Source organism: Bufo bufo, chromosome 5, assembly GCF_905171765.1.
Source record: "Bufo bufo chromosome 5, aBufBuf1.1, whole genome shotgun sequence".
NCBI classification, from domain to species: domain Eukaryota; kingdom Metazoa; phylum Chordata; class Amphibia; order Anura; family Bufonidae; genus Bufo; species Bufo bufo.
Window position 1 is genome coordinate 233,533,395 of NC_053393.1, and position 17,849 is coordinate 233,551,243.

At 41.5% G+C, this 17,849-nt stretch overlaps 1 protein-coding gene across 1 annotated transcript in view; it reads right to left on the reverse strand.

The window, feature by feature from the left end:
- Window positions 1-17,140, reverse strand: part of AMPH (amphiphysin) — a 316,380-nt gene extending 299,240 nt beyond the window's left edge. Inside the window, exon 1 of the mRNA XM_040433933.1 lies at window positions 17,072-17,140. Within this exon, the coding sequence (XP_040289867.1) occupies window positions 17,072-17,140 (69 nt within the window). The remainder of the gene's footprint in view (window positions 1-17,071) is intronic.
- Window positions 17,141-17,849: the final 709 nt, after the last annotated feature.

Genomic DNA, 17,849 nt, shown 5'->3' on the forward strand with positions numbered 1-17,849 from the left:
AGAAGATCAATCTGTCCCTGATGTTTTTTTTGGAGAGAAGTGGCTTCTTTGCTGGCCTTCTTGACACCAGGCCATCTTTCGAAAGTCTTCGCCTCACTGTGCGTGCAGATGCGCTCACACCTGCCTGCTGCCATTCCTGAGCAAGCTCTGCACTGGTGGCACTCCGATCCCGCAGCTGAATTCTCTTTAGGAGACGATCCTGGCGCTTGCTGGACTTTCTTGGACTCCCTGAAGCCTTCTTAACAAGAATTGAACCTCTTTCCTTGAAGTTCTTGATGATCCTATAAATTGTTGATTGAGGTGCAATCTTAGTAGCCACAATATCCTTGCCTGTGAAGCCATTTTTATGCTACGCAATGATGGCTGCACGCGTTTCTTTGCAGGTCACCATGGTTAACAATGGAAGAACAATGATTTCAAGCATCACCCTCCTTTTAACATGTCACGTCTGCCATTTTAACCCAATCAGCCTGACATAATGATCTCCAGCCTTGTGCTCGTCAACATTCTCACCTGAGTTAACAAGACGATTACTGAAATGATCTCAGCAGGTCCTTTAATGACAGCAATGAAATGCAGTGGAAAGTTTTTTTTGGGATTAAGTTAATTTTCATGGCAAAGAAGGACTATGCAATTCATCTGATCACTCTTCATAACATTCTGGAGTATATGCAAATTGCTATTATAAAAACTTAAGCAGCAACTTTTCCAATTTCCAATATTTATGTAATTCTCAAAACTTTTGGCCACGACTGTAGTACTAGCTGAAGGACGCGGCTTTGCTCGGGTATATTTAATCTATTTCATTTAATGTTTGTGTGTGTCGTTAAAAGATATCAACACTATCCACTATAACAGTGACATCTACAGCACCCCAACCCCAAAACAGTGACCTTCACAGCCTCCCACCCCTTATCAATAACCCCCCACAGTGCCCCGTCCCTTAAAATTGGACCTCCACAGCAGCCCACCCCCTTAACTTTGACCTTTACATCAGCCTTCCCCTTTAACAGTGACTTTCATAGCATACCACCCCCTTGATAGTGACCTCCACAGGGGCCCGTCCGCTTAACAGTGGCCTTTACTGGAATGGGGGCGTGTCCTTTTGAACAGTTCACTCTAAGACAGCAGCACTGAACTGTCTGAGTGTGAGCTGCAGGGAGAAAGTCACTCTCCCTCCCACCTCTGCAGCTGACAGACGTTGATGTTTACCTTCATTTTTTTCAATCCCTGTCGGATAAGGAGTGGAGAGGTGTGGCCTAACGGGACCTTAGCGGGACCTAGAAGTTGATTTTAAACTTTATTTTTTCTATCTCAGTCGGCTGAGGAGTGGAAGGGGGCGTGGCCTAACCGGATCTGGGGCATGTTCCTTTGAACATCTCACTCTAAGACAGAAGCACTGTTCTGTCTGAGTGTGAGCTGCAGGGAGAAAGTCACACTGCCTCCCACCTCTGCAGCTGACAGAAGTTGATTTTTACCTTCATTTTTTCAATCCCCGTTGGTTTAGGAGTAGGAGGGGGCGTGGCCTAATAAGATCTGGGTGTGGATTATTGGGACCTAGGGTGGGTTTTAAGTCTTTTGAGGGAGGACACGTTGTGGCAGGGGGGTGTCTGGGCTCCTTCCTGCAAGAGTGACGCCCCTCTGGGCACCTTACTGGCTCATTTGCATACCAAATAAACTGGATTCTCAGAGGATAAAAACATCTATTGCTGGAACAAAGGCACATCTTGAAATAAGGTACTAAGTGCTATTAGGCCATGGCTTTACTTCAATAGTGATTATCCTGGTGACAGATTTCCTTTAAAGCTCTCCTACAGCAGTGAAGATAAATGGCTGGGTTGTTATGGAAACCTGGAGTAAAACTGTGTATGTGGAGACTGGAGGACGTGCGAGCTTCTATTGGCTGATAGGGGTCATGTGACCAAGCTTCTATTGACTAATGCATTTCTTGGGAATATCTCAGGAACGGTAATGTCCTAGAGAGCTGAGACCTGGTCTAAAACCTTCCCAGACACCTGATGTACCTGTGTGCCAAATTTTGTGATTGTAAATGTGACTCCTTTAGCGGACATACATACACTCAGCTTTATATATTAGATAGTATAGTGAATATAGTCGCCACATGGATTTAACTAAGCAAATAGTTATGAGCCTAATATTGGATAATTACTGCATGGGCGATTATCTTTCAGCTGGCAACAAGTTATTTATTTAACCCCAACTGGTGCAATGAGTTGCTTCTCATTTCTTAAAGGGTTTTTCTATCATCAGAAATTCTGTTATGTAGCTGACTGACATTAGCGATGTGCTAATGTCAGCAGTACATAACAGTGTTCTTTATACTTTTGTCCCTGCCGCCGTTCTCCTAAAAAACACACTTTTAAAATATGCTAATGAGTCTCTAGGTGCTATAAGGGCATTGATTCAGCACCTAGAGGCTCGGTCTACTAACCATTTATCCCGCCCAGGTTCTCCGTTTAGCCCGCCACGCTCGTCTTGAGTGACGTCTGCGTTAGCTGGATCGCTGAAGAAATCCCGCGCCTGCGCCGTCTACTTCTGTATTCGGCGCAGGTGCAGTGAGTAAAGGACACGCTCCTGGTGCCGGCTTACTCACTGGTGACAGGCAATCAAATACTATTCTTCCTCACAACTCCAGCAGTAGTAACCAGTGAATGCTGCTCTTCCTGCATGGACCGTTTTAGGGACCTCTTACCAGAAAGCCCACCCCAACCAAAGCAGATGGTAAGAAGGAGATTATTTAGCCAGTAAGTTAATGAAAAAATTAAGGTCTCTTCAAGTCTTATTTATTTGGAAGGTATAGTGCAGATTTTCACTTGTCTATATCACCAAAATCAAATTATTCCACATATACAACCTTCATCTCTGATCATTCAGGGTAATACACAGCACCCAATCATGGAAGAAGTAAGTAAAATGAGCTCTGAATCCATAAGGGCACATTGAGTGCTGCAACGTGGCTTTGTAGTTATGTAGACACTGTTGCTGGCATTTACAGTATATGGGCTCAGTTGGCACTTGTGGGAACTCTTTGGGTACAGGTTGTCACTCTGTGGTGACATACCTATTTATTAAATTTTATGTTGTTGAATGCTATGCTAGGGTCCCCACTATAACAATTAAGGGGTTGTCGAAGATTAGAAAAACATAGCTGCTTTCTTCTTGAAACAGGACAACTTCTATCCAGGGGGTTGGTCTGGTACTGCAGCTTATTCCACTAAAGTGAATGGGACTGAGCTGCACTACCATATGTATGTAAAGTCATTTCACACAACATTGGTGCCTATAAGTAATGGGAGGAAAGGCGTTTGCTATACACTCTTATCTCCTTTCACAGGCTACCTGCCTAAGTTATATAACTAATTTAACAGCCTTGAACATTTTGCTTCAGACAGCTTGTCTAACTCCTTGGCTTGCCCTAGACATGGCTTTATCTATTCATTGCATCTCCTCCACATTTTATAACTAGTTGCTAGATGCCAGGAACTACACAATATGTAAAACGTGTTAATGATAGAATGCAAGGTTTTATGTTTTTTACACATAGGAAAGGAATTAAAGGGTTTCTGTCACCCTGCAAAACTCATTTTTTTTTTTTGGGATAGTTAGATTGCTCATAGTGCGATATAGGAGAATATAATGCTCTTACTTACTTTCATGCGGCCGATTCTTTATAAAACTAACTTTTATAATATGTAAATGAGGGCTCTACCAGCAAGTAGGGCGTCTACTTGCTGGTAGCTGCTGCAGCAATCCGCCCCCTCGCCGTGTTGATTGACAGGGCCAGCCGTGATCTCCTCCTCCGGCCGGCCCTGTCAGTAATTCAAAAATCGCGCGCCTCGCGTCATTCGGCGCAGGCGCTCTGAGATGAGGAGGCTCGTATCCTCAGCACTCCCTCAGTGCGCCTGCGCCGATGACATCACCGAAAGAGAAGACGTCATCGGCGCAGGCGCACTGAGGGAGTGCTGAGGAGACGAGCCTCCTCATCTCAGAGCGCCTGCGCCGAATGACGCGAGGCGCGCGATTTTTGAATTACTGACAGGGCCGGCCGGAGGAGGAGATCACGGCTGGCCCTGTCAATCAACACGGCGAGGGGGCGGATTGCTGCAGCAGCTACCAGCAAGTAGACGCCCTACTTGCTGGTAGAGCCCTCATTAACATATTATAAAAGTTCGTTTTATAAAGAATCGGCCGCATGAAAGTAAGTAATACCATTATATTCTGCTATATCGCACTATGAGCAATCTAACTATCCAAAAAAAAAAAATGAGTTTTGCAGGGTGACAGAAACCCTTTAAGCTTAAATGTACATTAGAAGAACAGTATTATTTGATTATAATAGTTACAGCAGATAATTACAGAAAAATTATTTCATATACTATAGCTCCACTTTTGTACTATATTAGTGGATGTTTAGCTAGTACACCACCCAGGACCCCACACCGGCTATAGCTATTCCACGCTGCATGTCTCTCACTCTTACATGATTACAGACATTGAAAGGAATTGAAAATAAAAAAACAAGCAATAATATTTAGACTCGAGAATGATAATATGGACAGACTATGTATAATAGAAAAAAATACAAGTATTTACATATTTTCTCATTTAATAATAAGTTATACCAGAGGTAGAATTGAATGTTATTACCAAGCAGCTACAGCAATCAGGCTCTAAATGTAAACCACAGCCCAGGGCACTATGTCCTGTGGTCAGCAGCACATCGGCCTCTGGGAAATTAATATATCTCCTGGACAACTGAGTTTATTTATTTATGGTTTATTAATATACTACATGCAATAGCTTTACAATTACTGTTTAGCCTTGTATTGATATACATCTTTAAATGCCGTGAGTCAGTTACAGCCGTGGCATAGAGAAAGACAGAATAGCTTTCGACTAAAGCAGACAACCAAAATAGTTCCAACACTCACTCTGCTGCAGGTTGGGATAAATGCTTTCTGATATTTCCAATTCTATGAAACCCTATTGCTCTCATCTTTATGCATAGCTGGGCTAAGCCAAATGGCATGAGAAGGAGCACTTCTGGCCATACCTAAAGGGGTTTTCAGGAACTCCTAATGATGTCATATCCATAGGATAGGTCATCAACATCAGATCTGTGGGAGTCAAACACTCAGCACCCCCACAATCATCAGCTAGAAGGAAGATTTGCGACCAGAACAAACATTTTTTTATATCATTCCATTGTACTCAGTGTGGCCTAAAAATTGTAGCTAAACCCTTACCAGCTTGATATGAATATGGCTTAAATCAGTGTTTATGAGCTGTTAGGAGTTCAGAGATAAGGGTTACACATGAGCTGTCAGAGCTGCTGTCTGATGGACTCAATATAAAACAGAAAGTAAGACAGCCTGCAGATATACTGAAACTTAGGACTGCAGAACGGAAATTCTTGAACATTTTTAGTAAAAACCCATTGAAAAACCGATTTTTTTTTTAGCACAAAACAAGTACAATCCAATGCCCGTGAAGGTGTTCATAGCCTTTAATGCTTTCTTTGTTGGTCACAAGCACTGACTGTTTTTACCTTTTAACATATTTAATAAGAGTTACCATTCATGTTGCACGGGTGGTGATTGCAATGAATCAATAATGCGCACTTGCACTGAAATTTTGTGTATTCTCTACCAGTGGACACTAAATTTGTTTAACAATTATACTGTAGCAAAAGAATCCTTAAATCAACCTCTAAATTGGCTATGCATATGAATACATTTTGTAAGTTTTCAACTCAAATAATTGCAACTTATTAAATAATATTAAAGAACAGAAGCCAATTAGCATATCAGGAGCTTTGATACTGTAATTAATGGTAAAGCCGAACATTGAGGTATCACGCAGACTTAATACACTGCATTAATTTATGATCTAAAGTTCTTTATTGGTTGCCAGGCTGAGATTTACACAGGGTCCAGTCTGGGACTCATAGACGTCTACAGTTCTAATTAAATCCTATACAAGCTTTGAAATAGCAAAAAAAAGTTACAGATGAAAAATCAAATGTCATTTACACCATGAAGATGAAAAACTGAATGTGAGATGTTCCTCTGCTCTAGATATGATTTTTTTTTTTGTTCTTCTAGTAGAACCAAACTGCCTGGACCCTGAACATACCTTGTTCAGAAATGGTTCAGAAGCATCATACAGGACTAAGGTTCTACTTACAGCATAATTTTTTTCATTCATTATCAATAGGATGTGACAGAAGCCAAATTACTAAATATTTTGCATTACAACTGACATAGAAAAATTATTTAGTGAAATAATTTTATAGCCAAAAATTCATAAAATCAATCTAGAATAAAATATGCTACTTACTGATAATTTTTTACTTTATTAATTAGGGGAGTCTACTAATTGAACTGCCTCCACTGTGACTTCCACTGCTTATTAGAGATGAATGAAACTTTGTAAACGATGAACTTTTCTCATGTTAATGCCTCATACACATGATCATATCTATTTTGTGGTCCACAAAGTGTGGATCCGCAAATCACAGATACCAGCCATGTGCGTCACGCACTTTCCCATCCCGCATGTCCCACCCTATTTTAAAAATGCCTATTCTTGTTTGTAAAATGGGCAAGAATAGGACATGTTCCATTTTTTATATTTTATTATGGACAGACATATGGCTGCATGGATTCGGACAGCACACAGGTGACATCCATGTGCTTTCCACATGAGCTGCAAAAAACGTGGATCGGTCCCACATGATGCCTAAGACAGTATAATGATTCCTATTTAAAGGTCATGTCACTGAATGTCAAGTGTCGGTTCTATGGAGTTCCATCTGCAGGACCCCCACTGATCACAGCAACTATGTTCCTGTATCCTCCTTCTGAATGGGTGACACATGCATCGTTGCTCTATTCAAAGTTTATTGGATTACGGAACTGGACTATAGATCATCTCAAAGGAAATTTCACCAGGATCATCATATTCTTTCAACTAAAAGTTGGCTTGTATGTAACTACTAACTAGTCATCTACTGTACAAACAGGCAACATTACAAGAACCATTACCACTTCTCTTAGCTTCCCCAATTGTGGGGTTCATAGACAGAAATGCATTAAGTAAGGGTGATATTTGGCTGCCCACTGGGTTACAGTAAAGGGTAGTGCAGTGGCTTAATATTGATGATCTATCCTCATGACAGGTCCTCAACATCAGATCGGTAGTGGTCTGATGCCCGGCACTTCCACCAATTAGCTGTTGAAGTGGTTGTGGTGCCCACCATCTCCTTTGCAGGAGCAGTGCAGTGTAATTAAATTGGCTGCATGCCATTTACGTGAATGGGACAAGCAGTTGTAAATATGCCTTGTTTACATTTCCATGTCCGTTTGACATCCTTTCTTTTTCACTGACCCATTACACATCAGTGAAAAACGGAAATGTGAACAAGGCCTCACACTGCACTGCTAATGCAAAGGAGACGGCAGGCAGGTAAAGTTGAAGAGGAAACAGCACTCACACAAGTGCTGTGACCCCTTTTAACAGCCTATCGGCAGGGGTGCCGTGAGTCAGACCTCCACCAATCTGATATCGATTAAACTGTAGCCAAAGGACGGCAGCTTGTACAAGTGACTATAAACATGAACATATATTTTATAATGAGTACAATAAAAAAAAAACGGTACATTATAGAATTCAACTTAGAGCTGCCGGTCTTAATAAGCCCTTGTGCTGGTGGGGGGTTGCATCCACCGCCGATTCAAAATGTAAGACAGCTTCGCTGAGGATAGGTCATTAACATCTTTTACCATTTTAAGTCTACTATTGGTAGGCAGAACTATGTGTCTCTATGGTTACAGACTACGAACAAACCCTGTGTAGTCTGATGCTGCAGTCATAAGCTTTTGTCCTCCCCAAACTATGATAGCAAGAACAAGGGGTCAGATGAAAAGGAGTATGACTTCAGGATCAGACTAGACAGGTTAGTTGCTTTCCTGTAACTACAATGCCATTAAAGAGAATTTTGGCAGCATGATCATCCCGATTAAACCCCTCTATGCTTGTCAATCAAGGGGAGGGGGAGTGTGCAGAGCACAAGGGCATTACAAATACAGTGCTCCAAGGACTCAGTCCGGCCCCTTGGTGCTCATTTGCGTATAAATAAAAACAGATATCAGCAGTTCAACATACTGACAAAATAAAGATATTGTTTTAACAAGCATGGTCAATCTTAAAAGGCAGTTTACCTGGGTTAAAAATATTTTTCATGCTGACAGAGGGATTTAAAATAAAGTATGCCTGCATATGAGCTGTAGTCTTAAAGGGACACTACCATAATTTAATTTTTTATGACATGTTAATAACCTATATGTGAATATCCAATGTATCAAAAAACAGACAGATGGTTTTTGGATATAGTTTTTGAAGTTATTCCATGTATTCTACTTCCTGTATTGACTCTAAACGTCCTCTTATGTTTGAACATCAAACAGCCTCAGTTCACTTTCTTACTCAGACTATTCATTGTAATTAGAGAGGGAGGTAATGAGTGACTCAAATAGAGCATCACACAATGCACTGATAAGTGCAATGCTCATCTGTGTGCATCTTCAGCTAGATCTATCAAAACACATAACAGGATAACAAAACATCTCACACTGTCATCCTAATTCAACAAATCTACAATTTTACTAACAGATAACGTCTTTCTTTGACGGCAGAAGTAAACTAACAATGGGATCCCTATCTTTATAGGAGTTTTATCTCTCTGTGTTGATTGCTTCAAAATGACAATATTTTGTATTTAATTTTCAATGACATACTACTCCCGAAATGAAAAAGGAAAGCAGACAAAAATTATTTTATGAATATTGAGTTTTAAAAAATATGCTTGTCCTTTTAATCCTGCCAGTTTTCAAACTTGCTTCATTTTTTTTTATTGTAGAATAATAGAAAATGATTGCAAAGGTGGATACAGGCTTTATGTCTCATATGGTGTATCATAACATATGGACATCCATAATTATGTGTTTTCCACCTGGGACCCCCTCTATATGTCAAAGAAAATAGATACACCCACTCTAGCTATAAATCTCTGTATTACATGACCAACTAATCAACTGAAATTATTTAAATGACGCCTGCTGCCATGAATATTTGCTACAGCAATCTGATATAGTTCAAGTCTGAAGGTGAAGAAAGAAAGCCGCTATCTAATGAGTTGTATTAAATGACACTGCATGCAGATGGTCAGGCTACTCATGCAGAGCGAGCATACATGGGGCTTTAACGTCTTATTTCTCCATTATGCATCCACACGTACATTTCTATTTTCTGCTAGTGTGTATCCAGACCAGGGTAATGGCTATATAAATCATTAATATGTAGAAATCCACAGCACTCGTCCATTTATGTGAAAAATCCGGTTATTTTATTTATATAAGCAGCATAAAGATAGCTATCTTTATGCTGCTTATATAAATAAAGTAACCATATTTTTCACATAAATGGACGAGTGCTGTGGATTTCTACATATTGCTTCTTGACGGGTCCCCCAGCCAGGATCTACATCTGCGGGCACCTCTTATTTACCAGCCCTTTTTTATCGGTATACTACCCCCAAATCGGGGTCTGGAGTGCTGCTTATTCTATTTTTTTATACAAATTATTATACACCATTGGTATAATGACATGTGATTTCCAATAAGCTCACGGGAAATTTCATGATGGATATATGAATATTGACAATGATACTGTCATAGCTGATTAATTTATAGCTCTACAAAATAGGAGTTAACTATACATTTCACACATTGGGATCTACAATGCAATTCTGTAGACTACCTACAAACTGTATTGTTTACTGATAATTAGAGATGACCAAAGTTTTGAAAATTTTGATTTGGCAGCTATGCCGAAGTTCATCACGAATCACTATAAATCAGGTATACCCATGCCACTCAGCCTTAGGGTACGGCCACACAGAGCAGGCGGGTTGCGGCCATGCTGCGGTGAAGAACCTCACAGCCAATTAGCGTGCAGCTGTCTTTCATTTAATGATGAAGACTGCACTGTATAGTCTTTCTTCATTGTTAATGGCCATGCGGCACCTTTAATGCACCTTTAAACAGGGGCTGTTGTTGGTATGGGGTTTGGCTGGTTAGGTGAGGGACCTAACTGCCATTTGCTTTTCCTCCTTTTTCACATCATCTAATATTGATGAGAACATGTCATCAGGAACATCCAGCTCCTCCTCTCTCTGCATCTTGCTGACTTTTTTAGGAAGTAAAGCCAGAAAAAGATGTGGATGCTCATTAGAGATGAGCAAAGTTCCCATAACTTGGATTTGTTTTGCCGAATTTCAAAAAGTCAAGAAGGACAATTCTTTCCGAGTAGCTGGCACAATCATGGGGAATGGCAATGGTGCTGCCCCCCATCATTGAACCCCTTAGATGCCACTTTCATAGCTGATCATGGCATCCAAGATGACCATTGAGGGCTGTAAGGGGTTAATCTGTTAAAAAAAAAAAAAAATAATGAAATAAAAATAATCACATTATCCATTTGCTTGCGAAGAGTCCACCAAAGTAATCTTGATTGAAGATCAGTCGCGAAATCTCACATGGTATGTGCTGATGTCATACGTCACCACACACCAGATTTCGCTCAGGATCTTCAATCAAGATGGCCGTGGTGAACTCTTCACGAGCAAATGGATGAGGTGAGTATGAATTTTTATTTTTACCGCCATGTTAAGGATAATTGATTCATTTTCACGAAGCACGAGTAAGTTAGCTGCAAATTGAATTTTACCTAAAATTCTGATCAAAGTCCACTTTTTGAACTTCGATTCGCTCAACACTAATGGTAAGGGGTGACCCTAAGGGGTGCAAACTGGATGGTATTGGTTGGCACACACACTGACACTGGAATAATAAAGTCATCCATCTTATTGGTATTGAATTCTTCTATTAATCGTTTTCAGCAATACTGTCCCTAGCGCATGAGCGCTTGCCCTGCCACACCACACGGGATAAGGGTTTTATAGCGCTGTGACATCATAGGGGGATGACTACCTGTGGATTGGCTGGCTGCACTGAATTAGGGGTTATCTCGTGTTCCTGGGCTTGTCTCATCTACACTTAGTTTCGCTTTGTAACACATGCAGCCTCCATTTTAGGAAAACCTGATTCATTACCATGAAGCGTAAGGAAATTCGGATTTATATAAACTTCAAACTAAATTCCATTCTGAATGCCTCGCTTCACTCAACACTACTGATAGTGTATACAGTATCCATATGTGAAAAATATTCTATTTATTGTAAAAATTTCCTGCTCTGATCTTAATGTGTAGGAAGAATCGCGCAGTACTGTGTAAGCCAGAACTAAAACTATGTGATGTTGAATACTTTTGAGTTAATATATACAAAAGTATTATGGGAATGATACCTTTCAGAGTACAAAGGCTCCTTTTTCAATGGAAGACTGAGAAACAGGCACAACATTTCAATAGGACCTACTGCACTGTTCACCCTGATCTTCTAGACTCAGGAATAGCATATTAAAACTAAAGTAAAGACTGACACAAACAGTGCTGGACTGGAATGCCTAGGGCTCACTAGTAAAATTCATTCTAGGGGCCCACTGTACAGCTGCATGCAAATGTTATCTGAACCCTGCTATCAAATCCCTAAAACTGCACCAAACACCTTTTTCCGGTAGTAGCCTGCTGTCTAGGCTGTACCTCCGACTGTTCTGTCCTGTCGACCCCGGTCAGTATCCCGCTGACTGGCTCTGGTCTTGGCTCTCTGAGATATGTGAGCCAGAAATACATGCTTACATAGACTGCAATATGACAGATGATGGGGGTCCTTACAGTGACAGTGAGAATCTTGGTCCATGGTGAAATAGGTTTCTGGCTGGCCTGCCTCTGTGTCTAGAAGTCATCTAAGCCACCTAATGTACTTATAATAATAAACTGGGTAGTGTTATATAACCTAAATGGGTGTAGGCTTGTTATGGTTAGCTGCTGTCTATCTGTATATGGTCAGTCAGTGTATTGTGCCCTGTGCCACTTGTCCAGGTGGTGGAGGATTGGGAGCCAATTCTGGCTTAGGGCTGACCTGCTTCCCTGTGGACCAATCCAAGCCTGGATTTACATGAATGAAATACCAGCTACTGTATTTTTCGCTTTATAAGACGCCCCCCCCCCCCCCCCCAAAAAAAAGTGGGGGGGAAATGGCAGTGCGTCTTATAAAGCGAATGGTAAAATTTTTACATTGCTGACACTGATACATCGCCGGCAGCTATGCTGCACAGTGTGGTCTGCGATGCATCAGTTACAATGTACCTCTATCACGCGGGGTGGGAGGAGGGGCTGGAGGCCGGCAACTGCTGTTGCACTCGCGGCGGGGCCCAGTGCAGTCATTGTACTCCATTACACCGGCCCCCGCTCACAGCAGTCTTCATATGTAAAGTCTATTCATGTAATCTTCAAGCAGTGGCTCTGGTTTGTTGAACTACCGTAATCGTCTGTAGTAGTACTCACTATCAAAGCAGTGGGCAGGCCGGCAGTGTAACGTCACTCACTCCGTCATGCTCCTCCCACTTCATTAATGAAGCTGACAGAGCAGGAGAGTGACTGAGTGAGTGACGTTACACTGCCGGCCTGCCCACTGCTTTGATAGTGAGTACTACTACAGACGATTACGGTAGTTCAACAAACCAGAGCCACTGCTTGAAGATTACATGAATAGACTTTACATGTGAAGACTGCTGTGTGCGGGGGCCGGTGTAATGAGGGTCACCATTTACACAGGGACATGAGAAAACACAGAGGGGACCAGCATAAGATGCTATATATGTGTCATCCACAGATCTCCCCCATAACAGTGTCATCCACAGATATCCCCATAGCAGTGTATCATCCACAGATCCCTGATAACAGTATCATCCACAGATTCCCCCATAACAGTGTCATCCACATGCAGCGTCCCACTCGTGTACGTGGGCACTGCAAAGTTATCATATTGTATTTTGTGTCATATTTCATATTATGTCATGCTGTATTTCACTTCATGTAAGATCCCTGTTAACAGGCTGTAAGGTGCAGTACATACATTTCACCACTAGATGGGTATAGCACCACAGTATATATACCTCAGTTCAGTGTGTGTGTGTGTTGAGGAGATGGAGTAGCTGGAGTGAGGAGCAGGGGGAAAGAGAGGCCCCCCTCCTCTCGGCTCTCTCTCTGCGGTCCAGAGGAGCCAAGTGATCTTTTCCCACGTTTTAGGCCAAGGAGCAAGGCTAAGGTGAGACCTCCTTCTGCAGTCTATCCCTCCGGGAGGACAAGTGGAAAATTGTGTTTTGACTACAGAAAAGACAAAGGAAGAAAACAGCCATCTTATCAGGCTTATGGGCTCCTTTGAATTCGGTGTAGGACAATCTAGCTTCAGACAGTCTTACCGGCATATAGAAGACAGAAAGGCCAATCTGTTATGTCACTTATGTGGAAGGAAGGATCAGAAACCACCGTTACGGGGATTAGAATAAGGCAAGGAGCTAGATTCCAGCCAGTTGGATTTCCACTAACGTAACTGAACTTTAATCTGAAGTTTTTATCTACAAGAAGCCTGCTACCTGGGATTACATCTTATTACCTCTGCATACAAGAGAGACTGTGTTATCTGTGAATGTCATTGCTACTGAGAACCAGCAAAACAGCAAAAGTTGTAAGTTGGATTCAACTGCTGTCTTACTCCTTAATTCAACTACTACTCTCACCATTGTTGTACCACAACGGTACTGGCGTCACGACTAACGGGACCTTGCCATAAGCACATAAAGCCAAGTTACTACCAAGGGCACAGGCATCTGGCCTGTGTCCCTAATATCAGAGTGTGCCCCGGAGAATTCCGGTGCTGTTCTCCCCTTCACTGCACTGCTAGCCTAGGGAGGCATCTGCTAACCATGAGTACCCAATGAACTGTTGTACCCTTCGGCCCACCGTGAACCTCACGTGTTCTCCCCTGCGGACAGGCACGTTGCACACAGATCCCCCATAACAGTGTCATCCACAGATCCCCTATAACAATGCATCATCCACAGATGCCCCCATAACAGTGTCATCCACAGATCTCCCATAATAGTGTCATCCACAGACCACCATTAGTTCAAAACCCACCAAAAGCACACATTTTGGTTCAAAATATATATTTTTCTTATTTTCCTCCTCAAAAACCTAGGTGCGTCTTATCATCAGGTGCATCTTATAAAGCGGAAAATTCAGTATGTTGAATTTTCCCAGAAAACTACATATCAATCTGCTCAGCTCCTCCTGCTCTATAAAATGCTGTGCACAGATAGGACTGTGTGCACAATGTGATATGTTCCCTTCAAGTTATATATAAAGTTAGGGTCCATTCACGCGGCCGCAATTCTGTTCCACATTTTGCGGAACAGAATTGCGGACCCATTCATTTCTATGGGGCTGCACGATGTGCTGCCCGTATCAGGAAATGCGGACCCGCACTTCCGGGTCCGCAATTCTGTTCCTGAAAAAAATAGAACATGTCCTATTCTTGTTCGCAATTGCGGACAAGATTAGGCATATTCTATTATAGTGCGGTCTGCAAAATGCGAAACACACATTGCCGGTGTCCGTGTTTTGCGGATCCGTGGATCTGCAAAACACACACGGATTTGTGAATGGACCCTTATCCAGAAGAAAAAAACAACTAATGTTCAAAGGGAAATTCTATAGAATATATGAGGTTTAACAAATTTCCAGGAAGTAGCAGAACATAAAAAATATATTCCCTTTTATTTAGTATGGCCTATCCTTAGGTTAGGCCATCACTAGCTGATCGGTGGGCTCTTACATCTTGCACCCCCTACTGATCAGCTGTTCCGCAATAGCTTTGGAGCTGGGGCTACTGCTGAACAGCTGATCGGCAGGGGGTGTGAGGTGTCAGACCCCACGAATCAGTTATTGATGGCCTAACCTAAGGATAGGACATCACTAAATAAAAGGTGGACAACCCCTTTAAGGTTCCTCTTATACATGAAACGGCAAATTTCCCCAATCACGTGAAGTCCTGAAACTGGAGCTGACACTGGATTCCGTGGAGTTGATCAGTGACAGCACTGCCAGCAGTGAAAAGGTTAACAGGGACACAATCCTCTTACTGCATTGAACATGTGCATGTGTGGGGGAGGGGACAAGTGACAGCAGATTGTTTATCTGCCTCAACAAATCACAATGACAGATGTAATCTTTCTACAGCAGCACTTGCCCATTGTGCTGCCATTTGGCCTAAATTTCCTCCCAGTCAACAATTCAAAGGCCCAAAACAAAAGGCCCGGAGTGACACAAGACGCTACAATGTATAGTACAGCGCCTTCCTTACCTTATATCTACGGTAGGTCAGGAACTTACAAGGCGCAGTATACAAATACGCTACGAGGCGTTCTGTCCGATATGATTTATTCATCGCATAATAAAGCAAAATGTACACTATTATATGCTGGCAATTAAAAGACATGAGACCAACAGATACCTAATACAAATGGATGAATATATAGATCAATAGATATATGACAGATAGATCTATCCATCTCATATCTATCTAATATCTATCTATGTAAATCTGTGTCATATCTATCGTCTACCTGTCTATCTATCTATTTATGTATCTATCTATCTATCTATCATCTATCTATCTATCTATCTTCTATATCTATCTATCATCTATCTATCTATCTATCTATCTATCATCTATCTATCTCATATCTATCTTCTATATCTATCTATCTCATATCTATCTTCTATATCTATCTATCTCATATCTATCTAATATCTATCTATATACTATCTATCTATCTATATACTATCTATCTATCTATCTATCTCATATCTATCTATCTATTATCTATCTATCTATCTATCTATCTATCTATCATCTTATCTATCTATCTATCTATCTATCTATCTATCTAATATCTATCTATCTATCTATCTATCTATCTCATATCTATCTATCTATCTATCTATCTATCTCATATCTATCTATGTCCTATCTATCTATCTATCTATCTATCTATCTATCTATCTATGTCATATCTATCTATCTATCTATCTATCTATCTATCTATCTATCTATGTCATATCTATCTATCTCTATATCTATCTATCTATAAATAATGTATGTCATATTCCAAGTGTTCATGTGGTTGAACATGCCCACTATCACTATATCACTATTTTTCTATATGTCAAATTAATAGCTATGTGTTCATATATGTCCAGTGATCCAGAGCCACACCAGGTGGCAAAAGCCAGATGTGATGCACCCAATGACCCTTCCGGTGCTCCATAGGGTTAATCGGGGCACAGCACAGGACCTATAGGCACAGCGAGGACCTATAGGCACAGCACAGGACCTATAGGCACAGCCAGGACCTATAGGCACAGCCAGGACCTATAGGCACAGCCAGGACCTGTCAACTAGTCCACTGAAAAATGCTGCAGTCAACATTCTCTGAATTGGGACAACCACAAGAGAGGAAACCTACGGCAGATCACTGATCATACGTGAATTCACCCCTCAAATATCTGCTAGCAGCAAGTAATAAGGATGCTGGGACATTGCTGGCTTTGCAGTCCTGTCCATGCAGTTTTGCAGTACCTCGACCTTGTGAGGCTGCACCATGCACCCCCTCCCACCATTGCTACTAGTGCAGTCTTGCAATATATTCCCCTAGCCCCTGCTGCTGCATTCCGTGTAACCCTTGAGTGCCCAGAGAGCTACACACACAGACACTCCCTCCCCCTTCAACGTGACACTACACTGACACCAGAAGGGCTGCAAGCTGGGAACTGGAACAATCAAAGGCTTAGAAGGCACCTCTCCCACCCTGCATCTCCACTGAGGAATCCAGATAGGGCTGATCCCATGCCATACACCAGGGCCTGCATGCCACTGACATGCCGGGGATGCTGCAGGCTCAGCTCAGGGGCTAGTAGGGTTTCTCATCTGTTACTAGGCAGGCCAGGTATCTTTGTGAGCACTTACCTTTTCCTGAGCCCTGCTGAGCTTTTTCTGGACGTTTTTAGCAAACACGCCTGTCTTCATATCAGCCATGGCTGCTGGTCCAGGGAGCCAAGTGAGAGGAATCAGATGGAGCCTGTAGGCTGAGAGAGAGTGAGAAGGGAGGGGAGGGAAGAGGAGGAGCCCTTCAATGTGCAGAGCGATGGGATGAAAAGAAGGAAAGAAGAGAGAAAATGAAGAGGTAGCAAAGGAAGACGCAACCGTGAAGTGGTAGATAGATTGATAGATAGATAGATAGATAGATAGATAGATACATAGATGATAGATAGATAGATAATATATAGATAGATATTAGATAGATAATAGATAGATATGAGATAGATAGATAGATAGATAGATAGATAGATAGATAGATAGATAGATAGATAGATAACAGAGAAAATGAAGTGGTAGCACAAGGAGTCACAACTGTGAAGTGATAGATTGATAGATTATAGGTAGATAGATTTATAAATACTGTAGATAAATAGCTAGATAGAGGATAGATGTATAGATAGATAAATATGAGATAGATAATAGAGATAGATAGATAGATAATAGACAGATAAATAGGTAATAGGTAGATATGTGTATGTATGTACATAATGGCTAACTACTTGTCAGCTATCTATTATCCATCTTTTAATCCATCTATATCTGAAATTATTACAGTAGGCATGTGATAAAGATATGAAGATCATACATATTGCTCTACCCCATATCTATCATCACCCAATTATACAGCATACTAAATTACTGGAGT